The sequence below is a fragment of the Panthera pardus genome, unplaced genomic scaffold (assembly GCF_024362965.1).
Source record: "Panthera pardus isolate Hobbes unplaced genomic scaffold, ASM2436296v1 HiC_scaffold_24, whole genome shotgun sequence".
Lineage (NCBI taxonomy): Eukaryota > Metazoa > Chordata > Mammalia > Carnivora > Felidae > Panthera > Panthera pardus.
Genome location: NW_026526810.1, coordinates 22,582,570 through 22,604,058, shown reverse-complemented (window position 1 = coordinate 22,604,058; position 21,489 = coordinate 22,582,570). Strand labels below are relative to the sequence as shown.

Below are 21,489 nucleotides of genomic sequence, written 5' to 3'. Positions count from 1 at the left end.
TGCCCTGTAAGCCAAGAGACTTGTCCTCCAGGCATCTCCGACTTGGAGCCATCCAGACCCTTCCAGGTCCTCCCAGGTCCACCCCAAGCCAGGAAGTCCTAAACCCCATCCAAGGGCCCAGAAGTGCCTGGACAAGGAGCAGAGAGCCCAGGGCACGGGGCCTCTTACTTGATCTCTGTCTGGCCGCCTGCCTTCCGGGCGATCTGCACCAGCTCCTTCCCATACCTCTCCTCTGCTTGGGCCCTGCAAGAACAAAGTGTGGTCACTGTCCCTTTACTTCTGCTGGCTGCGGCTCCCTTAGATATCTAAGTGGTGGAAGCTGAGGGTCCACTCACTCAGCCTCTTGGGGCAGGCTGAGCCTGCAGGCCCCTCCTTGACAAAGTTTGGCTCCCAGCCCTCCTTCCAAATACATGTTGGGCCAAATACCCGCACATCTGAGGGGACACCAGATCATTTGCTCGTGAGGGGAGGCCCTGGCTGGGAAAACCAGGAGAGTCACACTTCCAACAGCAGGGTGGCCGGGCTGTCTGTTCCCACAGAGCCAGGAGGACAGCCCACGCCTTGCCGGCCCTGGCCCAGTGGCTGGCTCACCTCTGCCTCAGCAGCTCCTCCACGTCCTTGCACATCTTCCTGCCGTCGAGCAGCCGCTGCAGCAGCACCTCATAGCCTGTGTGGGCCGTGAAGTCCCTGCACTGGAACACGAGACAGAGGGACGCGTGAGTGCCGCTGTGTGGGTTGGGAGGGGCACTGAGCTCGAGGTCCTGGCAAGGACTCCGCTGACATCCAGGAAAAGTCTGTGTCCAGCGTCTGGGGCCTGCCCTGCCTGTCTGCCTCCATTCTCCCATTCAAAGACGAGCTCTTGGGCTTCAGGATGTGGTTTCGCACCACGGGGCCCCTGTCTGTGGGGGTGCCAGGTGTGTGAGCCCTACGCACCATGGCGCTCACAGTCTGGGACACATCAGCTTCACACAAGATGGCCGCGGGGAGGGCCGGCTCCAAGGCCTGGTAATGACAGCCCCGTAGGGTGCCCAGCAGGGCTCGTTTCCGTCACATTCCCAATAACCCTATTATCTTGGTTGTCCAAGTGAGAACACTGAGGCGCGGATGGGTACGGTGCCCATAGTGACACAGCTTGGCAGTGGTAGGCCTGGCGTTGGACCCAGGCTGTCAGGCTGGAGTCCATGCTCACCACCTCTGCACCTCACAGCCTCTGCGAAAAACTGCACCAATCATGTCTCCATCAACAACTGTGTGCCAGATGCCATGCCAGGCTCTGTGTGGGCTCCCGTAACCGTCTTGTACCCACCTGGCAAGGTGGGCATCGAGAGTGACTTGCATCAGGATGCAGGCACATCCTAACACACCCAGGACACCTGACACATGCTTAGCACCTTAGGGCCAGCCCTGAAACAGGACAGTGGGGAGAGGGGCATTTGGGAGAGTTCTCCTGGATACGACTGCCCCTCTGCTGCCTGGCACTTTCTCAGCCTGTCCCAGGGCTCCTGACCAATCTGATTCTCCTTTCTCACCCCTGGAATGCATTCTGAGCTGCTGGTGCTGGACTTAGTCCTCATAGTCAAGAACTATAAGAGTCGGTCTAGGGAGTGGGTCTTGGGGCCAGGCTGCACACGTGGCTGATTGGCAGAGGAGGGAGATTGATCCTAAGAGAAAGTAGTGAAACATTACGCTGAGAGCAGGGGCTTCTGTGTGTGTTTCTTACCTGAGCCTGGCCCCCACATCCAGTCTTGGGGAAGGACCACCCCCCAGGATGCTTGGCCAGGCAACTGTAAATTGAGGCAATCCCTGAGATTCAGCACCTAGTCTGTCTTCTTTTCCATCCCCATGGACCCCCAAAAGCCTCAGAGACTGGAGAAAGGGTCCCTGCTCTCCTGAGTGCACACATCATAGCCCCATGTCAGACCTCAGCAAATCAGTGGGGCTTTCCCAAGGCCACACCTTGGGGGAGGTAAGTCTAGCCCATCTTAGAGTCAAGAGCTGATGGTGCACCTTTCCCTGCCCCATGTCTTTCCTCAAATGCTGTGTATGGGCATGTAGAGAAAGTCAGGAGAGGAGTCTAAATCAAGGAGAGCTTCCCCCAGGAAGAGGCATTTGAGCCAGGTTCTGGGAGAGAAGGTGCTGTTCTTCCAAGTCTAAGTAGAATAGACATGGTAGAAAGGGCAGAAATTCCACAAATTGTCCCAACAGGCCCTGTGCCAGGCCCAGCCACCCTCAGCAAACTCAGAATCGTGGAATCTCCAGGCCTATAGCTCACCTACGACCCCAAACTTATTCCCTCCTCCATAAGCATCCCTAGAAATCCCTGAGGCCCAGACTCAGCTGCTGACTGGATCTCAAGCAGTGTGCCTGGGCTCTGGCTGGCTATTTGGGGCCCCAGGGGAAGGAAGTTGTCCCCCTAACTAACCCCTGCCAGCCTGTCCTGGATCAGGCATCAGCCCCCAGGCTGGTGTGGTTGAGCCAGGCTTTCATTTCTGTGGTTTTTGTGAGTGGCCACTTGCCCACTAACTGGTCAGCAGACCCTGGTTTCCCACCTCTCAGCCTCTGCTCTCCCTCCAAATGCCCCTGGCAGAAGGCTATGACAGCTGGGGAGGAAAAGGAATCTGGAGCCTCAGCCTCCTTCCTTCTCCCCACGAGGGAGGCACTCTGAGCTGGACACCACCATTCAGGACTGAATTCCACAGACCACCAAACTGGGAAGCATCTTGTCCAGTGCCCCCCAGTCCCAGGGAAACTGAGGGCCAGAGAAGGGAAGGACCTACCTCAGGAAACACAGGCAGAGGCAGGACAAGAATGTGGACTTGCAGGGGCCCTGTCACTCTCCATGAAGCCTCTGGGAGAGAGGGCAGAGCTGGCAGACTCTGTACCCTGCCCCACACCCCACCACAACAGGTTGCTCTGTTCTTCCCTCCTAGGCCCCCGCCCGACCCCAACTCTCCAGGGAAGCCCCTCCGTCCTTACTGAGACTCCCAGAGTGGAAAGAAGCAAAACCAAACCTACACTGGCCATTCTGTAGGATGCAGAAGGTAGCAAGGCCCTTCAGGCTGGGTCCCCAGGAGCTCAAGTCCCCAGAGCGCTGTAGGCTCAAGAATCTTGTCTAGCCTTTGCTCAGAGCCACAGTGGTGCTAGCAGTGGCTGTGGCCAAGTGAGCCACTGTCGCAAGTGACTAGATTGTTCCGAGGAAGTGCTTGGTTCCCCCAGGGCTGCTCCTTCTCAGCACCGCTCCCCTTCCCCCAGCCTGCATCCTCCTCCTTAGCCCCTACTCCACCACCTCCTCCGGGGAGTGGGTTCTGACTCATTATTCAGAGCTGGGCAGAGTCCTGCTCAGGCTGCTGTTGAGGAAACGAATGAACCAATCATTCAGTTAGATAATCAATCAGTCCTGCAAGTTCACAGGCCCGGGCCCAGCCACACAGTCACCCCTGCCAGGGCCCACCCTGGCCTTCCTTCCCAGCACCCACCCAGTTCCACCCTGTGAGTACCAAGGGCTCCATGTCAGCCCCGCTCCTGTGCCGGCTGACATTTCCACAATGCAGAAGCCACCAGGCAGGGCCATTCACCTCCTTCCATCTACTCACAGCCTCTGTTGCCTGAAATCCACCCATGGCCTTGATCGTGGTGAAGTCTACCGGCCACACAGTGCACTGTGAACATCACAGGGGTTTTCTCATTGAAAACGCCACACACCCAGGGTGGTTAGGACGGTAAGGAAGATGCCTCAAGGGGGGAGGTGACTACCCAAGATCACCCAAATGGTAAAGGTCAGAATCTGGAATATGAATCTAGGTCGGCCTGTCCCCAAGCCCACATACCTACACCAGTCATTCAATAGATAGTCCAGCACTGTTTTTCATGTTGAAACATCAAAAACTAGTTTTAAAAAATAACTTTGGAAAATGATTACTGAAATTCTTTCCAGCTTAAATCAAAGCTGTATTTTGGGCTATCATTCAGTTACCATGGATTCACAGAGACCAGGTCTGTGCCCAGGCTAGGTCAGAGAAACTCTTCCCTGGAGAAGGGCCACGCGGGCTCTGCAGATGTGCACACTAAGAACCAGCAAGCGGCCAGAAGCCATGCCCCATCCCCACCAAGTGGCACCTACAGCAAGCCACTCTGGGGTATGACGCCAGGTGGTGAGAAGGGTCCCCTCCTTTGGGAGGCCTGCACAAGCCAGATGTGGGGACTTGCCATCACACTTGTGTGGCTACTCTGGGCCTCCCTTTCCCCACAGAGGAGCCAGATCAGGGCTGAAAGATGTCTCCCAAGGCTCTAAAAGGAATGCTCAGGAAAGCTCTGAGCAAGTGGAATCATATCTGTGCCTCAGCCTCAAGGCAGTGTGGGGAAGGCCTGGGTGCTCTGTTCTACCTGGGGACAGACCATCTGCTTCCTTCTCTAGGTGGGTCTAGGTGACAGCCATTGTCCAGGCCTGAGCTCTGCCATGCTCCCACTTGGGTGGATAGAAAAACAGCCTTTGTACCCACCACGACTTCACCCTTTTCCTACCCACATCGCCTTTTTCTTTTTTGAATGTTTTATTTATTTTTGAGAGAGAGAGAAAGAGAGTGGGTGAGGGGCAGAGAGAGGTGGGGCAAAGGATCTGAAGCTGGCTCTACTGTCAGCAGAGAGCCCAATGCGGGGCTCGAACTCACGAACCGTGAGATCATGACATGAGCCTAAGTCAGACGCTTAACCGATTAAGCCACCCAGGTGCCCCTACCCATAGCACTCTTGGTGGTTGCAGGGGCTAGGCCACAGAGACCAGGGCCTGAGCATGCCATTTCCCCTTTGTGGGACTTGGTTTCCTCATGAAGGAAGTGGGAAGAGACCAACCTCTCCCCTCTAGGGCACAGCCCCATCAGGCAGACCTACACAGTCAGGGAAGGTGCCCGGGCCTGGTCTGAGAGACTGTACAGACATCAGCAGACTAGCTGTCAGTTCACACCTCTGGTCCAGTAAAATGGGCCCAACAGATCCCACCACTTATGGTTGATCTGAGAAGCCAATGAAATAATATGCAAAGGTGAGAATGGTGAACAGAGATCAGAGCATGCCCTAAGTAGGGTATGAGGCTAAGGATTATTACCCACATTTTACAGGTGAGGAAAATGGAACCCAGGGAGTTCACCTAACTTGCCCAGAGCCTTCAGGACACAGCCCGGATTTGAACCCAGCTCTCCCAGGGCAAGATCTTGGCTCTTACCCTCTCAATCTCTTGCCTCTCTGCAGTTCCCCAAGCTCAGCAGCTGCTCCGCAAGTTGTAGCTCCCCAGGCCCTGCCCTGTCCCTGCCTGCCAGCCTGGTGCCACCCCCAACAGACAGCAGGGTGAGAGGGTTGGCCTGTCCAGGAATTAGCACTGATATTTTTCTGGGGACCAAGTGGAGGGTGTGGAAGGTAGCTGGGAAGAGCCATCTTGTGACTTTCTGCCCATGAGACCTTGCTGACAGGGAGGAAGGAGCCACCGCAAAGGGCTGTGTGGAGGGGACTGCTGGGTGCAACTAAGAGGAGTCAGAAGTGGACAGGTGCAGGCAGCAGAACAGGGGGAGACTCAGTGGGGGAATGGGGACACCGAGGAACCAGCCGAAGTACCCAGGAGACCAAGAGCTGGCCTGCGGGAATCTGCCACCTGCTGGGCCATTGCCAGCTACCACCTTTCACCCCTTTAGAGTCACTGAGCCCACACCTCACCACAGCTGCGGAGACACCAGAAGTAGCCAGCAGTGGGTATGGGTAGAACACAGCAAATGAAGAAACGAACCCCGTTCTTCCCCATCGTAGGCTCCCAATGTGGAGTGTTCAACTGAGCAAGACAGTGAACTTGTGACATGAGATAGAGCTGGAGTGAGTTATACTGAGACTAGAAAAGGACTAGAAAAGCTCTAACACATGCCCAGGCATGGGGAAGGGAAAGCTAACAGTGGCTTTAGAAGGTGGAAGAAAGAAAAGTTAAGTTGCCAGCTTGCACCTTACTGGGCTCAAAAAACATTTTGCAAAATGTTAACCATTCTTGTTGAAAATGTTTCTAATGTCTGTCATGCTCTTGGGTTGATGGGCTCTTCATTCTTTATTTTTATCCTTTTTTAAAAAAGAAATATTTGGGGCACCTGGGTGGCTCAGTCGGTTAAGCGACCGACTTCAGCTCAGGTCATGATCTCACAATTCGTGAGTTCAAGCCCCACGTCAGGCTCTTTGCTGACAGCTCGGAGCCTGGAGCCTGCTTCAGGTTCTATGTCTCCCTCTCTCTCTGCTCCTCCTCTGCTTGTGCTCTGTCTCTCAATAATAAATAAACATTAAAAAAAATTTTTTTTAAATAAAAAGAAATATTTATTTTTGGAAGAGCGCGAGTGGGGGAGGGGCAGAGAGAGGGGTACAGAAGATCTGAAGGGGGTTCTGCCCTGATAGGCTGACAGCAGAGAGCCCAATGCAGGGCTCAGATTCAGGAACCACGATATCATGACCTGAGCCAAAGACATATGCTCTATCAACTGAGCCACCCAGGTGCTCCAACCATTAAAAAAAAATGTTTTTTTTTTTAATGTTTACTTATTTTTGAGAGACAGAGAGAGACAGAGCATAAGCTGGGGAGGGGCAGAGACAGAGGGAGACACAGAATCCAAAACAGGCTGCAGGCTCTAAGCTGTCATCACAGAGCACCACACAGGGCTCAAACCCCCGAACAATATGATCATGACCTGAGCCAAAGAGGCTTAACCGACTGAACCACTCAGACACCCCTGCCACTGACTTTTGTGGAAAACCACCTTTTATCAGCGGGAGAGGAGACGGAACAGGAGACTAGACTCACTCTTCTCACCCCAGAAGCCCCAGAGAGTGGCCTGAGCAGGCATCAGGGGCGGCACGGTGCCAGCCGCACTGTCCTATCCTCTCGCACACTACTTTCACTGAAGGGACCTCTGCAGCCAGTGTGCCTCCTATGGCCAGTTTACCGGCCACAGTTTACTGTTGCCAGTCTTCTGTGGACTGAGAAACCAAAGCCTAAAGACAGGAAACCTGACGTGAGCACTGAACTCTCCAGAAGGCAGCTCCATGAAGGCAGAAAGTGGGTCTGTTCTCTTGCTGGGTCCCAGAGCCCAGAATCTGCACAGCAAATACATTGGACAAGGGCTAAATAAATGTCTTAGGGAGGCCCTCGAGAGGCTGTGGCTTTAAGACTGCTGGCTCCTGAGGTTCCCCATGGAGGGGACCAGATCACTGGCTTGCATTTCAATGATTCATTACCCAGCACCTTTATATAAACCAGACAGACCCATCCCCTCTACTTCTTAAAGCAGTATCATCATCCCCATTGTACAGATAAGGAAACTGAGACTCAGGGAGGATCAGTCAATGAATAGTAGCCAGGGTCTTTCCACTGCCCCACAGCTACTTCCTCACAGTGGGGCTAATCTCCACCATTCTTAGTTAGCAAATTGAGGAAGGCAAAGGGCCAAAAGCTCAGGTATGGCTTGGATGGATGGATGGATGGTTGGATGGATGACCAGAGACTTCAGTAAGCAAGCTAGTTGCGTACCTGTTGTAAAGCAGGTGGCAGGTGGGTAAAGACAGGGTCCCAAGCCAAGGCCCTTGGGGAATTGGTGAGGAACACTGTCACCTGCAGACCTTTGTGGGGCTATCAGGAATAGAAGGAGTGTCTGTGGCTGGTGTCCCCAGAGGCCCAAGCCAGGACTCATGGAGATAGAGAGAGGGAGGCCGACTCCAGATCAGCTCAAGGGCTTCCCAAAAGCCGAAGTGATCCCAAATATGGCTACACAGGGTGAGCTGCTTCACCAGGTGGAGAGCACCCTGTCACAGGGGTCTGTAAGCAGGTTAGGGATTCTGCAGAGAGGTCTCAGCTGGGTCTAAGTGTCCCTGGCCCAAGGATTGGGGGGTCCATGCATAAGCAGATAAATGTGGGGTGATTTATAGTTTTTCTAAGATGGCCCAGGGTAGGTGTCAGAGGGAGAGATTCAAGAAGGTAAAGGTGGACTTTTATTTTTAAAAGAACAAAAGCACGTTGAATGTGGTTAGATGAGCTACACTGAGATCAGCTAGGCTGACAGGAGCTTGAGATTAGACATGAGTTTCCAGAGGCATATGGGTGGATCAGCTGATTAAGCATCTCTAGACCTTAGTTTAGATCACGATCTTACGGTTTATGGGTTCAAGCCCCGCATCGGGCTCTGTGTTAACAGTGAAGAGCCTGCTTGGGATTCTCTCTCTCCCTTTCAAAATAAATAAACTTAAATAAATAAATTTTAAAAAAAGAAATGAGTTTCCAGAGGACTCCACTTCTCCACTGAGCCCAGTCTGACCGCCTCCCCGGGGCCTTCAGGGGCCTTCACCCAAGCAGCCAAGCAGTAGAGCTGCCTGGTTGGCAGGGGCCCTGAGATGTCTGGACCCCTCAGCCTATGGCCAGCAGTCACCCTGAGCCTTCCAGGGGCCCTGTCAGAGCCCTGCGAACTTTCAGAGCTTCTCAGGGATCCCACATAACCAGGTATGGGGGGCAACACTAGCACCAGAAGAGGACTACCATGTATGCGGGTGGGGAGATGGTGGGGGGTGGGGGAGGGGGGCATAGGGAAACACTTATCTTAGTAATACTGACCACAGGGTGCTGTTGTTTGAGGAAAGCAAGAATGAGAGAGGTTATGTAACTTGTCCAGGCCCAATCAGCAATTGTGTGGGCGGGCCTGGCTTTCAACCAAAGTCTGTCTGGTTTGAAAGCTTTGTTCTTTTAAATAAGCCTCCTCAGATTATCAGGAAGGAAAGGTCTTGGCTACCACACTCCCCTCCCCAAGTCTGTGAAGTCCTGCCCACTTCCCTTATGCATTCTCAAGTCTTAAAGGAGTAGCTCGACCCCCACTTCTTCCTACTGCTTTGTGAAACCAAAACGTGTAGAAAGATTAGAAAAGGGAAGGGACAGGGAGTGAACACAAGTCCAGGCAGAAGCCTGCGGGTGGGAATGGGCCCCTGAGGTTTAGAAGACTGGAAGTCTAACGCACAGAGCTCTAAGTGGTCATGGTGAGATCTGAGTGAGGCTGGAGCAGGTGTCTGAAGAGGTAGCCTAAGGCCAGCTGGAGGAGAGACTCATGAGCAGGTGTGGGACCTTCCCAGGAGGTAAAGGGAAGCTTTGCCAGGTTCTGAGTTCAGGGGATGGGAGCTGGGTGGGATGCAGACAGGTAGAGGTCAGTGCTCTAAATCCATTATCACCTCTAATCCTCAGCACCCCCTGGAATGTCAGGCCTGTGCTATTCTTATTGCCCCCTGTTACAGATGAGCACCTGAGGCTCAGCAAATGGATGATTGCTCAGGTCACACAGTCCCTCTGCACTGGCCCCACCAAGCTGGTGGGGCAGTGGGGACTCCCTAGATCTAGCACTGGGTGGAGTAGAAAGCAGATGCCAGTGGCCGAGGGTGAGGGAAGCAGTGGGATGCAGAGGATAGTTAATGGAGAAGAGGAGAGAACTGAGCCACCCCAGACATTGAGCCCTGGAGGAGACTGACCCCTTCAGCAAGGAGAGGCACCGTCCATTCCCTGTCCATAGCCAGCCACACAGGGCCTCTCGCCACATAGTTTGTGGGTGACCAGCCAGAGACTAGAGGCCAGCACTGATGGTCCACCTACTTACCCTGCACATCCCGTTCCCCTAGTTTCACCCCTCCTACACACCTACACCTGCCAGGGGATACCCTACAGAACACCACCCCAGGAGGAAGCCCAGGCAGTGGGATGTGGGCAGAGCTCAGGCATTGGGTTCTCGTCCTGGCCAGTTCCATGAAACAGGCAGTGCAACTTTGGGCAAGTCACTTAACATCCTGAGCACAGAGCCCCTCCTGTGTAAAATGAATGTGAACATATTGCCCACCTCTGGGCTCTAGGACTAAATGAAATAATACATGGAGGAGCCCAGCAATGGGCACCCTGACACTTAATGAGCTCCTGGAAAATGGTGGCCATGGTGATGAGTACATATGAAGTCAAAGAAAGGAAATAAAAAAGGAAAGCTAGGTGTGAATCTTAGCTGTGATACTTATTTGGACTGGTTGCCTCTAATCTCTCAGACTCAATTGTTTTTATTTGTAAAGTGGGATGAACACTTGCACTTTGTGCCCTCACAGGGCTGATGCAGGGTGTCTTTCTTTGTGGCCGTGAATTGCTCCTCCTTTGGGCTTGAGACTTGCTCAAGATACAGAGATGAAGCCCTGGAGCTGCAGAGGAGCCCCGTTCCCATCCCTACGCCTTTTCCTGAAGGCAGGGACAGACCGCTGCAGCCTCTGAAGAAGGCCCTGTGGCCTCCTCTGCCAGCCTTGTCAGGTTCTGGATCTCAGAGCTGACCCTGGGTTCTGGGTGCTAGCTGGGCTCCTGCACCTGCAGGGGGTCTGCACGTGAAGCTCCTTGCCTTTGCAAGGCCATTAACAAGCATGTTGCCACAAAAATCAATTTAATACAGACAAAGAGTCAGGCTCAGAGGGTGGAGGGACTCACCAGGGCCACCCTGTAAATGTAGTAGAATCAAAGCAGGGCATTAGCTTCTAAAGGCATGTAAGAGACAAAGATGGCACCTTCTACAGTAATTTAAATCGTATGGTACTGTCATAAGAATAGGCATATAGACCAATGGAATAGAATAGAAAGCCCAGAAATAAGCACATATATGATTTTCCACAAAGACATCAAGGTCATTCAATGCGGAAAGGAGTCTTTTCAACAAATGGTGCTGGGGAAAGTGATATCCACATGCAAAAGAATGAAGTTGGACCCAGTCTTTACACTGTATACAAAAATTAACTCTAAATTTATCCATGGCCTAAATGTAAGAGCTAAAACTGTAAAACCCTGAAAAGAAAACATAGGAGAAAAGCCTCAAAACACTGGACTTAGCAATGATTTCTTGGATTTGACACCAAAACCACAGATAACAAAAGAAAAAATAGATAAATTAGATTTCATGAAAATTAAAAACTTATGCATCAAAAGACAACATCAAGAGAGTAAAAAGATAATGCCCAGATTGAGAGAAAATATTTGCAAATTATATATATGATAAGGGATTAATATCCAGAATATATAAAGACTTCTTACAACTCAGAAAACACTAACAAAAGAGAGAGAGTATGAGCAGGGGAGGGGCAGAGAGAGAGAGTTGAGAGCTGTCCACACAGAGCTGAGGACACAGGGCTTGATCGCAGGAACCATGAGATCACAACCTGAGCCAAAATCAAGACTCGGACGCTTCACCGACTGAGCCACCCAGGCACCCCAAGAAATGAAATTCTGATGTCTGTTGAAACACAGATAAACCTTAAAGACATGCTAAGTGAAATAAGCCAGACACAAAAGGTCAAATATTGTATGATTCTACTTATATGAGGTTCCTAGGGTAGGCAAATTCATAGAAAGAAAGTAAGAGACGAGGGAAGGGAGATGAAGAGTTACTGTTTAATGAGTCCAGAGTTTCTGCTTGGGATGATGAAAAGTTCTGGAAATAGGTAGTAGTAATGGTCGTGCAACATTATAAATATATTAATGCTGCTGCATTGCACGTTTAAAAATGGTTAAAGTGTTGGGGCGCCTGGGTGGCTCAGTTGGTGAAGCATCCGACTTCAGCTCAGGTCATGATCTCACGGTCTGTGAGTTCGAGCCCCATGTGGGGCTCTGTGCTGACAGCTCGGAGCCTGGAGCCTGCTTCCGATTCTGTGTCTCCCTCTCTCTCTGTCCCTCCCCCACTCATGCTCTGTCTCTCTCTCTCTCTCTCTCAAAAATAAATAAACATTAAAAAAATTTTTAAATGGTTAAAGTGTTAAGTTTTATGTTATGTATATTTACCACAATAAAAAAACATAATCGTAGATTATAAGGTTAAAAAGCAAAACGAAACAAACCTCTACCCTCTATTCATTCACAAGTGAGTCAAATGAGGTCACCTAAGTGGTAAAAGCCAGCTGTATGCTGGTTATCAGCAATGGCAATGCATCCAGCATCACAATTATCCACGCCAAAGGTTCTCAACCCTGGCTGCACTTTGGAAACACTCAAGAACTTAGGAAAATACTGATGCCCAGCCTCCCACCCTGAAATTCTTATGTAATTGACCTTGGGTGTGGCCTGGGCATTGGGATGTTTGAGAACAACAGTCCTACAAGGTTTGGCTCCCTGTCACATTTTCGATATTATCTCCAAGTACTACCCACCTCGGTCATTTGGCCTCAGTCACACAGGTCTCCTTGTCCCTTGAATATGTCAAGCACTGTCCTGCCTCAGCCCGTCATCCCCTCTTTCCTTCCCAGTATGGCTCAGCTTCTGTTTTCCCATGTCCACTGCTGGGAAACCCTGAGTCCCATCTGGCCACCCCATCCCTGCCTTGGCTGTGGTCTCTGGAGCTCCAGCAGGCACTTCCTGTTGCCCAATAGTGGGTGCTGTCAACACCAGCGGAAGGGGCTGTCATTCCCCCACGTTCTCCTCACCCACTGCTCAGAGTGCCAGGTCTTAGCGAACCACCGCACCTCCCAGTAACCCCCAAGGGCTCTCTGACCTAAGCCTGAGAAGGTAGCAGCCAGGTCTAGACCAGCAACCCCAAAGTCCACCTCGGTGGTATCCCCAGTCCCACATCCCCTCTGAGATTTCTGCCTGCAAAACAGGCATAAGAATACCAAGTTCACAGAGCTATTGTTGGAAGGAAATGCATCTTGTCATTTGAAGCCATGGGAATGACTCTCTGATGGCAGAATTTAATGTGTAATGGTGAACAGAGTTGGGGAGGCATTCTGGGAGTAGGAGGATGCACATACGTGGCTCACCCTGTAGTGTACATGCAATCCTAAGTCTGGGTCCCTTAGAACCTGTTTCTGGTCTGCTAACTCCCCATAGTGAGCAGCAGAAGGTGGTCCCCTTAGTGCTGCCCTTAGCCTCCTCATCTTTAAAGCCTCTGTCTTAGATGAGCATCACTCTGACATCCCACATGAGGAATCTGAAGTTCAGAGAAGGGAAATGATTCTCCCCAGCCCAGCAAGTGAAGGTGGAGGCTAGGAGAGGCATTAAAGAAGGCCTGGAGGGAGGAGCTGTTGGAGTGAGTCCAGGGAAGAGCCCCAGCACGGGCAAGCCCCCAGGGCACAGGGTGCTACTCTCTCTTGCTGGAAGTCCAGGCAGTTTCAGTTTCCACACCAAGTTCCCTTCATTGTGTGGTTTGCGGCATCAGCTAGACTCTGGGTGAGGAGGGAGGGCATCCCGCCCACAGCCTGCAGCTCCTTTTCATGATAGGAAACATCCGCTGCTGGAGAGGGTGCAGGGAGGCAGAAGAAAGCGTCTCTGTCACCTCTTAAGGCCGGTCAGGACCTTTCACAATCTCCAGTCACTTTCCTACCAGTCGCCCTGCATGAGCCTGTGGGCCAGAAAACTGCCTTCCAAACCCATTGTGCCCACTCCCCACTTCCACACCTTCGTCCATGCCATTCCTTCCCCTGGGCTGCCATCTGCCAGCCTGCCTTCTCCCAAATCCTTGCCTGCCCTCCATAGTCCAAGCAAGGCCCTCCCGCTCCATTCTGGGGGGCTACCCCCGTGGTGTGTAGTACACAAATCCCAGGAACTGGAGTGCAGGGGGTCATTGAGAAGCAGACCTTGTTTTCCACCAAGAATAAAATTGAGGGTGACCAAGGCTGCTGTGGCCAGTAGATCCTCCAGGTGACCTCTGCCAGCCTCACAAATGCACAGCAAGCATAACCAGAGACCTCTGCCTCCTTCTCACACCATCAAACAGCTGGCCATGTCCTGGGAAACAGGCACAGATGAACCAAGTTCTTGGGCCCCAGGGGGACGATGTACCACAAAGTGCACACAGAGTATGTGCAAGAGGTAATGCTATCAAACCACAAATTTCACTTAAAATCTCAGGCTTGAAAACAGCAGTTGCTTAGTTTTGTTTTCAAGTATTTTCCTTTTAATGACATACATAATCTGTGTTCACTTACAGAAAATTAGAGGGGAAATGGAGAGAAAAATAACCCTACTTCCAAAATGACCGAAATCAATGTCAACATATAGAGTCAACATATACAATGTCATGTATCCTATAAGAATTATAACTGAACCAAGAAGAAACTAGTCAATCTCCTTGAATTCAGAGGCAGAATATGATGGTGTCCAATAGACTTAGGAGGGAGTCCCTGCTCTGCCCTGGACATGTGGCCATGGAGTAGGCCCGCCCATGCCTCCATTCAGGAGATAGGAGGACATTGACAGAGAGAGTCTGTCCTCACTCCTTCAGACGGCCATGGCCAAGGACACACTGGGAAGGCATTTGGTAGCAGCAAAGGCAGGACAGCTAGGGCCTCCCTCTCCTACCTCCTGCACTGTCTACAAGCCCCTGATGCTTGGGAGGACCCCTTCCCCAGCCACTGGCCTCCTTGGCCTTCAAGGCCATAGGGGCCTGCCCTGCTGCAAATTCTTGAACAAAGTCTGAGCAGGCTTCAGTTCGTGGCAGAGCCCCTCCAGGCCTGGCCCTCCCAGCCCCTTCCAGGCCACTCCGGTCCCTCCTTCCTGCATAAAAAGGCTCCTGCCCAGCTAGAGATGCGGCCCCACTATCTCACTCAGGAATGTCTCTTCTCCTGGGAATCCACCCAAGAAAATAATCCTCAAGTGAAAAATTTTGATACACAAAGATCTACCCAATGCATCACTGTCTAGAGTAATGAATAATAGGCAGCAGCAACCTACATGTCCAACAATAGGGATTGGATAAATGAATCATACATCTACCAAATCCACAAGCTGGACTGTGTAGCCATTAACAATGGTGTTTTGAAACGAGGAAATCACACCCACACCCACACATGTTCAAAATGGAATTATGATGAAAAGAGGCAGGAGCGTCCACAACAATGTGAGTATACTTAACCCTACTGAACTGTACACTTAAATGTTAAAATGATAAATTTCATGTTAAGTATACTTTACCACAATTAAAAATAAAGTTTAAAGTGAAAAGGGGTGCCTGGACCGCTCAGTTGGTTGAGCGTCTGACTCTTGATTTCAGCTCAGGTCATGATCTTGCCGTTCGTGGGATTGAGCCCCACACCCAGCTCAGCGCTGAAAGTGTGAAACTGGCTTGGGAGTCTCTCTCTCTCTCTGTCTCTCTGTCTGTCTCTCTCTCTCAAAAATAAATAAATAAACATTACAAAAATTAAAATGCAAGGAAAAAAGGTACAGGAGAATACAAAATTGTGTACACAATGTGCTTGCACCTATGTCAAATAATGTTAGGGAAGCAGAGCAAAATATTACCAGTTGTCTTTGTGTGATGAGACTAAGGGTGCTTTTCTCCTGGCTTTCTCTATTTTCCTACTTTCTTCTTAGGATCTTATATTTATTGATTTTATTTCTTTAGAAGGTATGTACATAGCTTTAAGGGCTCAGAACAGAGTAGGTATCCAATGAGCATCAGCCTCTCCTGATTTTCTGTGAGGCCCCAAGACAGTGGTTGGCAGGTCCTGGGGTGGGGGACAGGCCAAAGTGGGGCCTCTATCCTAAATGGGGAACCTCAGAGTCTCAGAACTGGGAAGGGGAAGAGGCAACAGCAGCTGAGCCGACACAAGAGGGGAGGGATGGGCCCATCCTCAGCCCCTGTGTATCCCTGGTGAGTCATTCCCCCACCCGGAAAGTGGTGCCTTCCTCTGTGCTCTGTCTGTTGGGGAGCTCAGCCCCTCCCAGGATGACACAGAGGTTTCCAGATGATGCTAGAGCCTAGCCTCAAAGGGGAGAGATGTGACTACAAGTCAGAGGGAAAAGTTCAGGCTTGCTCCCTCTGTCCTCTTTGGTGGTCCATCTTACCCCTTAGGGGTGAGATGTCACTGTAATATATGTGGCCCATCCTCCTCAAGCCCTTACGTTTCCTTTTAACAACACCAAAAGGGATAGGATGTGGATCTCAATAAAACCTGGTTCAAAACTAGATTTTCCTTCTTAAAACAATACTCAGTGGCTTCTTCGCAAAGCCTGGGAGGGAGCCAGAGGGTAGGATGGGAAGGTACAGCTCAGAGCAGGGCACCCCGTGCCTGGCCCAGTTATTAGGGAACCTCAGTGTTCAGTATTGGACAGTAACTTCCTTGAAGGCCAGTCTCACTCACCTGATTGGATGTGGGGGTGAGGGTAGGTAGGGATCCAGCTTAGACCACCTAGCAGAGAATACTGCTCAACAAATATTTGTAGAATAGAACTCAAAAGAAATGAAGGAGAAAATGGGTTCAGGAAGGCAGTGGAACCATGTTCATGCATTCATTCTACAAACATAGACTGAACACTGTCCCTCGCTTGCCAGCCCTGTGTTGAGAATTTAGACAGATGTTTTCTGCAATAGAGTTTGGCTGCCTGCTGGGAGCCGAGACACTGGCAAGGAGACACTGGGAGGTGAGGGGCAGGACCTTGCCTTTTTTGGGTTTCTGTGCCCGTCTGACTCACTGCTGGGCAGGTTATATGAGATCTAAACCCTTCTCAGCTCAGGCACCTGATATTCTTACCCTCAACTTCGTCTCACTGACAAGCCCCACTCTGAGGCCCAGCCACTAACTTCCTGCAAAGCTGCGATGCTTTTTATCATTTGTATGTGTAACAGAAATTAAATTATCCCTTCCTTCCCCCTGTGGCTAGTCCACCCCTGCCTCACTCCATAGTGGCCTGCATCTGAATGTTTTGCCACAGAAAATAGCAGGCTATAAATAAATACTGGGTAGTCACATTGATAAATTAGAAATACAGGCCTGTTGAGAAACAGAACTGGCCTGCTCCCACACTGAATGTTCCCATCACTTCTGAGCCATTATGTCGGCTTTTTATAATTTTTTGGTCTCCCACCTTGCTATCAGCTATCAGCTATCTGTCAAGCTGTCTTTAACAGTTCATATCACTCATCAATGTATATCATGTTCCATGTAGACCCCCTCTAACTGATACATCTATAAATTAAAAGCTTGGGGCCCCTGGGTGGCTCAGTTAGTTAAGCCTCCGACTTCGGCTCAGGTCATGATCTCGCAGTTTGTGAGTTTGAGCCCCGCGTCGGGCTCTGTGCTGACAGCTCAGAGCCTGGAGCCTGCTTTGGGTTCTGTGTCCCCCTCTCTCTGCCCCTTCTCTGCTCATGCTCTGTCTCTCCTTCTCTCTCAAAAATAAATAAACATTAAAAAAATTTTTTTAATTAAAAGCTTGTTAAAATTATGGGTAAAATTAGAGTTCTTAAGCCCTAAGTAAAAATTATGGGGCATCTCATATGATTAAAGTATATGAGCTTTAATATAAGCTCTTAGCTCCTCAGAAACCGCTTGTGTTTCTCTTACTCTGAGCTAGTGCCAGGAATGGGGCTACATACCACCTGTGTTCTGGATGGTTGAGACTGCCGAATAACTGCAGTGCTATGGTGTTAGACATGATCCTTCTAGTTCATGGGCTTCCTTCCACTATTTAAGACTACTCATTTTGAACTGCTAAGCTATGGAATGGCTTGCCTTGGGCTGGGGTAGGGGGAAAGATGGGGGAGGGGCAGGTTGGGCTCTGTCCCTAGTATTTCTACAGCAGTAAGATCACTGTCTTTTGTTTTACAGATTTGTCTGTAAACTGAGCTTCAAAATACTTCTATAAACCTCGTCTGATCTTCTTACTTCTCTGGGAGGTAGGAAAAACAGACATTCTCCCTCCAATTTGCTGATGTGGCCCAAAGACCCAGTGATCTACTGTGTTGATAGAGGGTGTTGAAGCACCTTGGGTGAGAGCCCAGACACTGGAGCTAGCCTGTCAGGGTTTAATCCCCACTGTGTGACCTTGGGCAAGCTATTTAAGCTCTGTGCCTCAACTTCCTCCTCTGAATAATAGAGATAACAATAGCATCTACTTCATCAGTTTAAGTAGATGAATAGATCAACAGTCCTGAGAACAGTGCCTGGCACTTCTTTAGTACAAGTAAGTGTCATTTGTCCTCATGGGCTGAGCTGAGCATCAGGGAGAGGGGTTAGAATTCAGAGCCCTGGGGTCAGTGATGATGACCATGACCTCCTGGTGTGTTTGCCAGGCTCAGGGTGAGAGGCTCCCACTGGGCACTTCTCTCTGCTCTGGCCTTGCCTAGGCTATACCCTCACTCCAGTCCAGGGAGCCAGCAGGGGAGGAGAGGAGGCACTGGAGGTCTTGAAGCCTGCGATGGCTCAGAGGTGGGGCAGGCACAAAGCATGGCTGGATGTCCCTTAGAAAGCCACCACAGCCGCAGCTCCTTTATTGCTGCTGCTGCTGTCCCTGCCACACCTTACCCACTCTTATGCCATCCCCCACTGCCCAGATCCTGCCATGGGGGCTGCTCCTTGCCAGAGCTCTGCCCTCAGGAAGGTGGGGCCAGGGGCCCTGGGGTGGGACAGACGTCCTAGAGGTGAAACGATCAGGGTCTCCTGGTCTGCCCTGGGCTACAGAGCACCCTGGATTTCCAGGCCCTACCTCTTTCCCCCACTTTTCACTCTAAGTCACAGCAGAGGTGATGACTCACTGCCCCACCCCCTACTGCAGCCAGCACCCCTTCGAGAGGACCCAGTTGCCAGCCTGGTACTTGGGCTGGGCTGAGCCAGGTCTGCCTCCATTGTTTTCTCTGGACTGAGCCCACCTCTTCTTTGTAGAGATGGGGAAACAGAGACCCAGAGAGGAACGGAACGGGTACCCTCCCCAGGTGGCCCTCTGCCCACTGTGTGGTCAGGGCAGGTGAGAAGCAGGCCACTCATATGTTGGCCACAAGCCCCAAGCAGAGCACGGCCCGGAACGGAAGGAAGGCCTGGCTTGTTAACTGTCATCCTCCTAGCCACAGGCCCCAGGAAAGGGCCCAAGGAGGGCCAGGATATTGTCTAAGGCTGAGACGGCTGAGTGAAGGACCAGGGAGTCCTCTGTGTGGTTGAAGGGAGGCACCCTCAGGACAACCTCATTCCCCAGCTCTAACCAGAGAGGTCTCCGCTTTTTCCCATGAGCTGCTGGGGACAGCCAGAGCTTGAGAAGCAGAGGAAAGATAGAGGCAGGGCTGCTAAAAAGCTGAGGGGATCTGGGGTCCAAAGTGGGCTTGCAGGCTGTGTGGCCCATGCCAAGCCATTTCACCTCCACAAGCCTATTGCGTGCCATCATTTCATGGGGGAAAGGATTTGAAGTATGTTTGCACTGAATTTAAGAAAGTTAGCAAGGAATTGCCCAGCCGTGCTGCCTCCTTAAAGGACCCCTAAAGTCTGCAAAGAAGAGAGGTTATATCAGGAAAAAAGAACTGTCATTTGATTACATTAGATCACCTTTTTAAATCCTCCCATTCAGTTGAGATGCTTATTAATATTTATCTGGACTGTATAGCTGGAGAAAATGAGGCTCAGAGAAATAAGATAGCTTGTCCAGTCTCTAAGTAGCAGGGCCAAGATCCCAATTCAAGTTTGTCTGGTCCCCAAACCCATGACCACCCCCCCTCCCTCCTTCACCTCACATGGCCTCCTCAAGCCCCTATCCATATATTAGATTTTCCTTTTTTAAAAAATATTTTTAGGGGTACCTAGGTGGCTCAGTCAGTTAAGTGTCCAACTTCGGCTCAGGTCATGATATCGCAGTTCGTGAGTTTGAGCCCTACGTCAGGCTCTGTGCTGACAGCTCAGAGCCTGGAGCCTGCTTTGGATTCTGTGTCTCCCTCTCTCTTCCCCTCCCCTGCTTGTGCTCTGTCTCTCTCTCTCTCTCTCAAAAATAAATAAACATTAAAACAATTTTTTTTAATTTTTTAAAAGTTTATTTATTTTGAGAAAGAGAGCGTAAGTAGGGGAGGGGCAGAGAAAGAGGGAGGGAGAGAGAGAGAGAGAGAGAGAGAGAATCCCAAGCAGACTCTGCACTGTCAGCTCAGAGCCTGATGCGGGGTTCAAACTCATGATCCCCAAGATCATGACCTGAGCCGAAGTCATATGCTTAACCGACTGAGCCACCCAGGCACCCCTAGATTCTCCTAAAAAGATCCTGCAGTGGGGAGATGGTCTCTCAGAGAAATCAGGCCTGGGTGTTTAGAGGATATCCCTCCCCCACCTCACTGTGGAGAAGTTTGCAGAGAAATCAGCACCCCAGGCCAAGGACCCCCTTCATCTTCCAACTCAGAAGGGACAGAAGCCCGGGTCACCTCCACAATAATTAAGACCAAAACATCAACCGCTATATTTATGAGCAAACCTCCTTCCTGGAGCCACACCCCCACCGGCTGCCGAGGGGGAAATTTCAGTGGAGCCAGCCTCCCCAGAGCCCATTCCACTTGTTCAATGCCCCAGCTGTCTTCACTCACCCAAAAGGCATCTCTGAACTGAAGCTGGGGCATCATCTTCAGGCAACTGCCACGGCAAAGCTTGCTCTCCTGCCACAGACAGGGCTGAACGAGGGCCAGGAGCCAGGCGCACCGTCCCAGTCCCGACAGGGCTGGCCCAGGCCCCCCCTCTCTGGCCGGCACCGTTTGCAGCGGCTCAGAAGGCAGCCGCAAGCCAGAGAGGAGCTGCCGGAGGGAGGAAAAGGGCTCAACCTGTTTTGTTTGGGGCTAGAATCAGCAGCAAAATGAGGAAGGAGCAGTACCCTTCCAGGGATGGGAGGGCGGGCCCTGGTGTCCGGCAGGCCCCTTGCCAACCCTGTGGTGATGGAGACACAGTCCAGGCTGCAGGACTGAGAGCAGGGATGCCAGCCGCAGTAGCCAGCAGGAGAGGCAGGCTGGTGCACAGGCCAGGCGGGAAGGCAGCCTGGGGCCTGCGCAGGAAGGTTTGTGCAACCTCCCCACCCCCCCCAACCCCGCCCGGGGCAGGCACCGGGCCCTCGCCCACAGGAAGTGGAGCCGCGGTGCTCCCTGGTGCAGCCCCGCCTGACACCTGCCACTCTGCTGCCCGCCTCCACTTGCCCCCTTCCAAAGCCCTAGCTGGGCCATTCTCAGAGCCCATAAACTTAGGGAGCCTGAAGCCCACCGAAGGTGTGGGTGAGGATGGGGCAGGAACCCCAGTGCTGTCGCCCACCATCCCAGCCCCATGGCCAAGCCAGGTGCAGAGATGCTAGATCTCCACTCCCCAGCAGCAAACCATACTGGAGGGCTCACCCAGGTCCAGGACATCACTATCACTCATCAAACCCTGGCTGCCTAGTGCCTCAGTCCACAGTCTGCCCTCAAGGAGCTCGCAGCCTGGGGGCAGACAGCCCTGTGCTATTGTTGGGTGGGGGTGGGGGGCAGGGGGGTGGGGGGAGTGGAAGACAGAGATGGAGTGACTAGGTAACTAGCAAGGGAAAACAGCCTGAGGTCTCATAAGCACTGCCCACCCCCCCACCCCACCCCCCACCCCACCCCCCACCCCACCCCACCCCCCCACCCCCCCCCACCCCCCCCCACCCCCCCCCACCCCCACCCCCGCCAAGTCTCCAGATTACACACTCTCTGGGGCAGGAAACCTCCCTCAGGAAATGGAGTCTTCAGGCTGAAGAAC

General features: G+C 51.7%; 1 protein-coding gene across 3 annotated transcripts in view; it reads right to left on the bottom strand.

Moving 5' to 3' along the window:
* The window catches only part of PSTPIP1 (proline-serine-threonine phosphatase interacting protein 1), a 46,750-nt gene extending 25,982 nt beyond the window's left edge, over positions 1 to 20,768 (bottom strand). Inside the window, exons 1-3 of one of the 3 annotated variants that reach the window (XM_019441362.2) lie at positions 20,319 to 20,767; positions 592 to 692; positions 169 to 243 (exon numbers count right to left, since the gene is read on the bottom strand). In XM_019441362.2, the coding sequence (XP_019296907.1) occupies positions 169 to 243; positions 592 to 692; positions 20,319 to 20,354 (212 nt within the window). In that variant the 5' untranslated portion in view covers positions 20,355 to 20,767. Of the gene's footprint in view, positions 1 to 168; positions 244 to 591; positions 693 to 12,207; positions 12,307 to 20,318 lie in introns of those variants that run through there. The other 2 variants (XM_019441363.2, XM_019441364.2) reach the window with 2 other exon arrangements.
* Between the last annotated feature and the right edge of the window lie 721 nt (positions 20,769 to 21,489).